This window comes from Heterocephalus glaber, unplaced genomic scaffold (assembly GCF_053883595.1).
Source record: "Heterocephalus glaber isolate CG9 unplaced genomic scaffold, H.glaber_assembly_v1.0 deba00001523, whole genome shotgun sequence".
Lineage (NCBI taxonomy): Eukaryota > Metazoa > Chordata > Mammalia > Rodentia > Bathyergidae > Heterocephalus > Heterocephalus glaber.
In genome coordinates, this window is record NW_028258327.1 from 31,680,051 (window position 1) to 31,689,226 (window position 9,176).

The following is a 9,176-nucleotide window of genomic DNA, read 5'->3' on the forward strand; positions in this document are numbered from 1 at the left end:
TTTACTCCTCTCTAGTACCAAGCTCATCTCATGAAAAGAGCTTTCCTAGTCTCTACAGAGGACAGGTGGGTGCCTAGTTGTGGTGAGGTCTTCAAGGGCACAGTGGAGACTGTCTTCCAGACAAAAGACAAGCAGACTTGGCCTCTCCAGGAAGGCACTGCCTGCATCATTGGCTCAGTGTTGATTGGGCACTCATTTATCAAATGGTTCTTGAGTTGTATTTCTATAATCTAACCTGGCTCAGAAAGGCATCTCTAGAACACTAAAATCTTAATGATCATTCTAGTTGTTATTGAATATTGTTTACTGCATTACAAGGATCTATCATTTGGATTTTAAATTAGCAAAGACTAAGGGCTAGGGGGCACTAAGACAGTGCCTTTCGTTGTTTCATAAATCAGACCTAACTTCTCTTCCAAATGTTCTGTGTTCACAGGAATACCATGGTTAAGAACAGCAGTTGCTACCCTGGGAAGACTAGGGATAACCATGGCCTTTGAAATTGTTTATTTGGTAAACTCAGAATTGTACCCAACAACATTACGGTAATTCCAATATACATGTCATAGTTTCTCCTAAGCTCTCTGCAGCCAAATGCTTCCTTAGCTTTCCTAATATGTAATATATTAGCTTGGGCTGAGTTTAGCCAGTAAAAAAGATAGCCTTTGAGTTACAGCTGTGTTCTGCATTGCTACCTGCTGCATTTTGTAATAAGGTACAAGTATTACAATACTTTCCCATGTCAGTATTTTTATATATAGCTGTGATCTTGGGGAAAAGTACTAAACTTGGAATTAGGAAACCTCTTAGTGCACTTGCTCAGATTGCAAATTAAATTTGTATTCATCACCACTGTCGTATTTCAAGGCTCTGGCTTCTCTTTTAACCACATTGAGAGCGTAACATTTGTGAGCAACTCATTATTGAAGGATAATGTGAAACTGTGCACAAAATAGCACAATTTGGGTTTCATAGCTGTAGAAATATTCTTCTGGGTACACTTTTCAGGGCACTGAGGTAGCACGTGAGTGTTGTAGAGCAGAATAGTAAATGTTGATGGATGAATGTTTTACTAGCAACACTGGAGGCTTTCTTAACTATCCTCATTGTGAAATAGTATCAAATGGAAATAATTTGCTTAGAGTACAAGAGGAAATGGAAAATACTGTCACAATTTCTATTATTTAATATCTGAATATTTTAATTATCCTGAATATCTAAGTCATTTTTCTTAAAGCTATTTTTCATTCTGCAGAAACTTTGGTGTTTCACTCTGCTCAGGTGTGTGTGACTTTGGGGGAATTATAGCCCCGTTTCTACTCTTTCGACTAGCAGCCATATGGCTAGAACTACCTCTGATCATCTTCGGTAAGAACTCATTTTATATGTTATTCTCCAGTGCTTTTCTTCTATAGTCTTTGCATTAGTACAACCTATATGATTACTAGATTTGATATTTTTTGTTGTTGTTTTGCTTTGTTTTGTTTTTGGTACCAGGGATCGATCTCCGGTCCTTGTGCTTGAGCAGCAGGTGGTGAAACCACTGAGCTAAATCCCCGGCCCTAGATTTGATATTAATGATATCCATTTCTTCTTTTTGTAACAACTTTCTAAGTTTTAAGGAGCCAATCTATTCACAACAAAATTTGAAATTCTGAATGGTTTTAATTTACTTTATATTAAAAGGTGATGATAACTGTTTGAGTTAGCCTTCTTTGTTTAAGTTCTGAGTTAAAACCAAGTACCACAAAACCCTTTTATAGTATTGGGGGACAGAATATAATTTCCAGAGGGCTAAATTAGACCTTCAGTATGTTTCAAATTCAACATAAAGACTAACTGTGTTTTTAAATGTTCAATATTTACTAATACTAGATCTTAACTTGGTTTGATGCCAAATATGTTATGTTGAAAGAACAGAGAACACAAAAACCCTTCCACATATCCACATATCCTATAACCTCTTCCACATTCCTTAAATTCACATCTTCCTTCTCACCTCCAGTCTCCATAGAGCTCATGCATTGACAGAATCCTGGCCTCAGGAGGCACCAAAAGGCACTTCCACGCTGTCCCCTAGGGTATATACACCCTGTCCTTCTCAGAAGTAAAGGACAAGAGTTGGTCCTTCTCTTGCCCTGCCTTTCCTCCAACCCACTTCCTTACTTTCCATACACAATGTTTCCATACACAATGTTTCCATTTCTTGCTCAACAGGTGAAATTTGATGACAATATTGAGTCCAGGAGGCCATACATTCCGGTTCACGCAAAACTCCTTCGACAGTGCTAGGAACAGACAATCAGCTTCTAACCATCTAACACCACCAATCTTAGTACAAGATCATTTCAAATCATTTAATGGTTGATAATAAAACTCAGTGTTAATTCTGCAGCCAGCATGAAAAGCACAAAGGCACCATTGTCCAACCAGAACAGGGCAGTCAAGGCAAAGTATTGGGTTAGTCCTATGAGACTGCAGTGAGTCTATGGGGAGTACCACCCAAGCTGGCCAGGGCTGGGGCAGGCCCTGCCCTCCTGGAGCTTGTGGGGAGGGGACCAAATTCCTGAAAACTCAAGGACAATAGAGTGTGAAAAATCCTGAACATTATGTCTTGGGGATGTCAAGGGGAGAGTACTGGGAGGGAAGGAAGAAGCCAGGTCTAGGGTGTGCTCTGAAGTGAGAAAAAACTCCCCACGTGGGAGGTTTGAGCTGTGCTCGCAGCAGTATGAAGCCCTAGAGCAAAGGTCAGAGTCCAGTGTGTGAAGTGGGGCCTGATGGGAATTATCGCCAGGGAAGGAAGGCACAGATCACCGAGGGTCTTCTCAGGTGTGCAGAAACTTTGCTCTTTATCTGATGACAGGGGAAGCCACTGAAGAGCCCAAGACCGCTGGGTTCAACACAGCTAGATTTGTATCTTAGAAATAGGATGTTCTTCCTTTCGGATCCGCCATCTGTGGTGGAACCGTTGCCAAGATGCAGATTTTCGTAAAAACCCTTACAGGGAAGACCATCACACTTGAGGCTGAACCCTCAGACACTATAGAAAATGTAAAAGCCAAGATCCAGGATAAGGAAGGAATTCCTCCTGATCAGCAAGGGCTGATCTTTGCTGGTAAGCAACTGGAACATGGACGTACTTTGTCGGATTACAACATTCAAAAGGAGTCCATCCTTCATCTTGCATTGAGACTCCGTGCTGGCGCTAAGAAAAGGAAGAAGAAGTCTTACACCACCCCCAAGAAGAATAAGCAGAAGAGAAAGAAGGTTAAGTTGGCTGTCCTGAAATACTATAAGGTGGATGAAAATGGAAAAATTTGTTGTTTTCATCGGGAGTGCCCTTCAGATGAATGTGTTGCTGGAGTTTTTATGGCAAGCCACTTTGACAGACATTATTGTGGCAAGTGTTGTCTGACTTACTGCTTCAACAAACCAGAAGACAAGTAATTATACATGAGTTAATAAAAGACTTCAGCTAACAACAACAAAAAAGAACTAGGATGCTGATGGCAGATAGGCAGTTGAATTACAGGGGGACTGAGCTAGCTGTGAGGTGATTAAAAGAATGTTATAATTGAGTAAGGGATCATAGTGGCTTGATCTAAGGAGGCAATGGGAGCAGAATGGAGAGGAAGCATCTTAGGAATTAGATTGGCAGGTGGGATAGTTGACAGGACCAGCAGCCAAGGAGTCATGAGATGGGCGGCCCAGGAACCTACAGATGAAAGACAAGCACTAGTAGAAGGCTGTAGCAGGCTGAGGGGGGATGCAAGTGAGGTAGCTGTAAGATTCCAAGTCAAACTATTGAGAATCTGGGAGTTTGGATGTCACTGAGCCCAGGAGAGAAATTGGCCTACAGATGGGGATTCAGAAACATTTGAATATGGATCACTGGTGAAACTGGGGCAGTGGCCAGAATGTAGGACATGGGAGATGAGAAAGTGAGAGGAGAGCAGGGAAACCACGAGGGCAGGGCAGGGCACGGCAGGAAGTCGAGGGGAGGTAGGTATAACTCTACACTGGCCAACAAAGCCCAGTAGCAGTGCCATTGGATCTGAGCAAAGGCAGTTGGTGACCTGGCTGGAGGAGGACCAGGGAGGATGCAGGGCAGGAGCAGTGTGCAGTGGGGCTGGATGTATGACATAGAGTGACATGCTAGGACTGGCTCCTATCAGCTCACCAGCACTGACTGTGACATTTTTTAGAATTTTGAGAGTCAGTCAGTCATTAAATACAACCATAATTAAAAATTAGAGTGTATAAAATACATTAAAAGCAGAGATCATAAATATTCAACATTCACCAGTTCCTAATCCCACATTTTTACTATTATGGATGATCTTCAGATTATTTATTCTACTGTATCTTTCTGGTGGGAACACAGTAGGATGGAGCACTACTGTCTGTCTCTTCCCTGGGACCGTGTTCCCGGAGGTCGTGCCAGTAGGTTGAAGTGCCCATGCCGGAGCATTTATACCATGGAAACAGGCAAAGCTGTAAGTCAGGGCTTTATTGTACAGAGCTGGCGATTAGACATTTGCCAGCACACTGCTAAGATAGGTGTGAGAAAATAGGCAATTACAGTGTTTGGACTCCAAAGAACAGAAAAGGGAGGATGGTAAGTGGAGGGTGAGGCTAACAGACAGTTTGTTGGAGATGACAGTTTCAGTGTGTTGGAATGCTCCTACTGCTAGATTGAAGATGCTAGAGAGTAGATTAATCAATATAATGAAGACCCAAAAAGAGAGGACTAAGTGAGGCCTCATGGGAAGGAGAGGATGCAATTAAGTTTTAGTGTCAGGAAAGGGAAGAGGAGGGGATCTTCTCTGGTTCTGCTTTCCTTCTGAAGCAGAAGGTGAGTGCTTAGCTTGGTTGATACTCAATAAACACAGTCATGCACCACGTAAGGATATTTTCAGTGACCCACAATATCATCTTGTGGTGATCCCATAAGACTATTGCCTAGTGGTGTCATAGCTGTTTTAATTTGCATAAGTATACAGTAGTGTAAGATGGTCACACAACAAAGAAATCACCTAAAGATTCATTTCTCAGAACATCTTCCTGTCATTAAGTGACACAGGACTGTAATTGTTAAAGGTGTGAACGAACAGATGTATGCCAAGGGTCCAGGGCCCATGGTGTGGTACAGGATTTGAGGAAGGTGGGGAACATTTGAGATCCTAGAAGAGCTGAGTAGGGTAAGCAGAGGAGTGCTGTGGTTGAAAGGGTAACTTAAGGTCAATGAGCCTGGCAGCCTCCAGAGTGAGCCGGGAGCCGGGAGCCGGGACAGCCAGCCTGTGCTTCTGCAATAGTAATGCCTTTCCCCTTTGCAGGTATCTTGGCATCGGTTTGTGGTGGCCTTGTGATGCTTTTGCCTGAAACCAAGGGTATTGCCTTGCCAGAGACAGTGGATGATGTCGAAAAACTTGGCAGGTATTGTACAAAACTCAACATATTCCAAATCAAAGCAGCATTTTAAACCCTCAAGGGAAAGATGCTGTTGAGAAAATTGAATTTCCATAGGAAATGATAACATTAAATCTCCCTTTCACATAATAAGCAAAAAGATGGAAAAATTAAAAAACCCCATGATATAAAAGAATATGAACTGTTTTTAAAATGTAGTTGGGAAGCATTTCCAAGTAAGATGTTAAAATCAGAAGTGATTTAAAGAAAGGGACTGATATGTCGCAGAGTGAGGCAACTTAAATGTGCATTAATAGGGAACTGAAGGAAAGATGATAATTTTAATGTGGGTTACTACACAAAGATGAAAAGAAGTGAAGGCTATCTACATGGAATGCATGGGAAGCTTCTTGAGATTGACTACAAAATGAAACAAGAAAAATGTGCTATTATATTTATTACAAAATAAACCAGTGTGTAGCTGTATGAGAAGATAGCAGGTGACAGAAAGATAGATGATGCATAATGTATCATTGCTAAGTGAAGATGGGCAGACTGATAGGTAAATGATAGATGACAGAAGATAGATAGATAGATAGATAGATAGAGATGGAAGAGAGAGAGATTGACTTTGGAGGGGAGGATCTAAATACAGGGATGCCTTGGTTGTCAAACAGCTACAGGCTCAAACTTTCCACTGCTCAAATAGCAAAGTTTGAAAAAAATCTGCTGTGTTCACAGCTTTGCACAATAGTCAAACAAAAACTCCAACTTGAACAAAATCTGTCTGTGCTGAGAGTGAATCACACATCGCCTCTAGCCGTAGACACAAAGAGGTGATGCTTCAGTCTAAAAGCCACTCTTGCCCAGACAGCATCCAGTGCTTGTGTTAGTGCGTTAAGACATTTGTCACTGTGCTTTTCTTAGCACTTTATTTGCATAAAATATTGTAACTATAGCTCCAAAGAAAGTGATACCAGCAGTAAAGCTAAGAGGAAAACTGAGAACCATTGCAAAATTTGTTAAAGTACTGGAAACTTTTGGGCCTCAGAACCAATTATTTGGTTTTCTATTATTTCTTATGGGAAAAATATGTTGAGTTCTTAAACTTTTTGATGTTCAAACACAAATTTGGGAGGAATTGAGTTTGACAACCAGGGTATCACTGTAGTGTTCAGTGAATATATTGGAAAAGATACCAACATATAAAAAGTTATATCGATAAAAATTCACATTGTACAAATTCTCATTTTATGTTTGAAATTTGTAATAATAGAAAGAAAACATGACTGCAGAAATGAATGGTTAAAATGTAAAACAATAATGTATACCCTCTGGGGCTAGAAATGTGTTAGAAAGGGATGTGGAAGGGAGGGCCATCTTTTTTATGTAGACAGATTTCTGTAGTGTTTGATGATTCTTCAATTAGATCACATGATGTGGTATTTCTTGTGTAATTTTAAAAATAATTTGCCAACTAATTTTTAAATAAAACTTAATCTTCCTTAATAATGATATGAGAATGTGGACCTCTAAATTTATAAAAATGTATCAAAAATATTCATAAAAATACATTTTAGTAACTACGAGGTAGTTTTTTCTTCACCTGTAGATTGGGAAGAGGGTAAAAGCTGACATTTTTTTGTTTTGTTTTTTGTTTTTTTGTTTTTGTTTGTTTGTTTTGAAGCTGACATTTTCAAAGCACTTAAGTTATTAATGGTTTTACATATGTTATTTCATTGAATAATCAAAGCAATCCTATAAAATAGGAATTTTTACATTCCCTTTTTTGTAAGCAGGAATTCAGAATGGTTTCTCAACTTTTAAAAGCTAGGACTGGGGGTGATACTGCCGAGTACAAGTATGACTCCATTGCTGTGTATAGTTTCTTTTTGATCCCGGGCATCAAACAAACTCAGGACCTTGCATTTGCGAGGCAGGCAGCGGAACCACTGAGGTAAATCCCTGGCCCCATAGTTTTATTTTATGCTGCAGCCTATCTGTGAATTTATTTTACATAGTGAGCACCCCTCTGGCAGGACTGGAAAAATCTCTTCTTCTGTTCTTCCATTACTCAGGGACATCGCCCTCTCCAGAGGCAGGGAACTGTTGCCAAAGGTCTCCTGAGTGTTTTACCAGAACTTTAAAACTTTGCAGAGTATAGCTAACTTATACAATTATCTTATTGTTCTGTTTTCTGAAGCTATTTTGAAAAATAAGATTGATTAATCACCTCCCAGAACTTCCATAAGAAAGGTCTCAAAATGAAATCACCAGCTGTATTCCTACTGGTGGGATGGGCCAATCAGAGGACAGGGGCCATTTCCCTCACCAAGGAACCCCAGTAGATTCTTGTGCCTGTTTGGGAGGAAAGGGATTAACAGTGGCTTATTCCCCACCCAGAGCCCACTTGTTTCACCTTAGAACAGTGCAATGTGAAGTTTGGGATGGGGTGCAGTTTCTCTTTATGACACCACTATCTTGTAAAATGAAGTTAAATGAATCAAAGAAGTGAATTATAGTTATTAAAACTGTGTAACATCCTTCGAAGCCTTCTGCCATGGTAGGGTCTTGCTCCATCCAGAAAGGGGACACACTGGGCTAAACGGTCATCACTAACAATGACTTAGAGGGGGGTCAGGATGGTGCCCAGTCCTGTCACCCCAGTTGTAGCCATACTCAAAGATCAGGAGAAATGAGACTGTTCAAGAAGGTTCATGAAGCAGGAGGGAATGGTGAGGAAGGAAACAGAGTTGTCTTAAAATAAGAGGTTCGTAGTATGAGAGGGATTTCTCATGGGTTTATGCTTGCTTCACTTCGGCAGATTTATGGGTCAAAAGAAAGGAGGAACTCAGCGCTGGTTTTTGGAGGCAGAGCCTCCCTGGGACTACCAGACTTCCAGCACTCAGCAGGACAGAAGCCTTCTTGTGACCAAGTCACATTTGCAGCCACACTAGTGAATGCACTCTCCTCTAGCCAGGGGCCCTGCATTCCTCCTGTGATGCCCTTGTTCCTCATCCCCAAACCCTCAGGTTTTCTAATTCATCAGGAAAAAAAGGAAGGAAGAAGGTATTTGGATCAGGACTCTGCCACAAATTCAGTCACATTAGTTAGATTAGACAACAGGGAGAGATACAGATATTTTTCAAGGGGGATCCTGAATATTGTACAGGAAGAATTAATTTCCAACTGATGTATAATCATGAAGAATTATACCAAAAAAATTTAAGTTACACAGATTCTTTTAATGTTTTTGTTTGTAATTTTCATAATAAAAAGCAGAGTAAATTAATCATAACTACTCCCTGCTTTTGAAAAATAATCTGAGAGTATGATTTACAGCTCTACAAACTAAGCTCATTAAATATGACCCATGGCTATTTACTCTAGAACAAAACTGCTTAGCCTCAAATTGCCAAAACCTGTTGATGTGTTCCCTTTTAAAACTGCAGGGAATTATTCTATCATTTCTACTGTCTTTTGTTCACATCAGCAGCTCATTTCTAAGCCACCTGTTGTTTAGTAGAAATGCATTAGAAATTTGCAAGCTATAATGCTAATTAACCCCTAAACAGATCTAAATGAGCCACAGAGGTAATTATTTTGGCTGCCTTTGAGTTGGGATGCTAATGTGATGTTATGCATGAGTGTATTTGATCAAAACCAACCATGCTACTGAGTAAGGACAAGACTTTCTTCTAACTGGTTGCATAGTTGCTCACAAGGACTATATCTTCTCCTTTGTTTTGTAAATTCACATCCAATAG

The 9,176-nt window shown here is 40.3% G+C and overlaps 1 protein-coding gene and 1 pseudogene across 2 annotated transcripts in view; both read left to right on the forward strand.

The window, feature by feature from the left end:
- The window catches only part of Slc22a3 (solute carrier family 22 member 3), a 144,253-nt gene that overhangs the window by 99,459 nt on the left and 35,618 nt on the right, over positions 1 to 9,176 (forward strand). For both annotated transcript variants that reach the window (XM_013067165.3, XM_004869002.4), the window contains 3 exons: positions 437 to 545; positions 1,256 to 1,368; positions 5,337 to 5,436. In XM_013067165.3, the coding sequence (XP_012922619.1) occupies positions 437 to 545; positions 1,256 to 1,368; positions 5,337 to 5,436 (322 nt within the window). The remainder of the gene's footprint in view (positions 1 to 436; positions 546 to 1,255; positions 1,369 to 5,336; positions 5,437 to 9,176) is intronic.
- Positions 1,393 to 3,495, forward strand: LOC147825035 (ubiquitin-ribosomal protein eS31 fusion protein pseudogene; annotated as a pseudogene).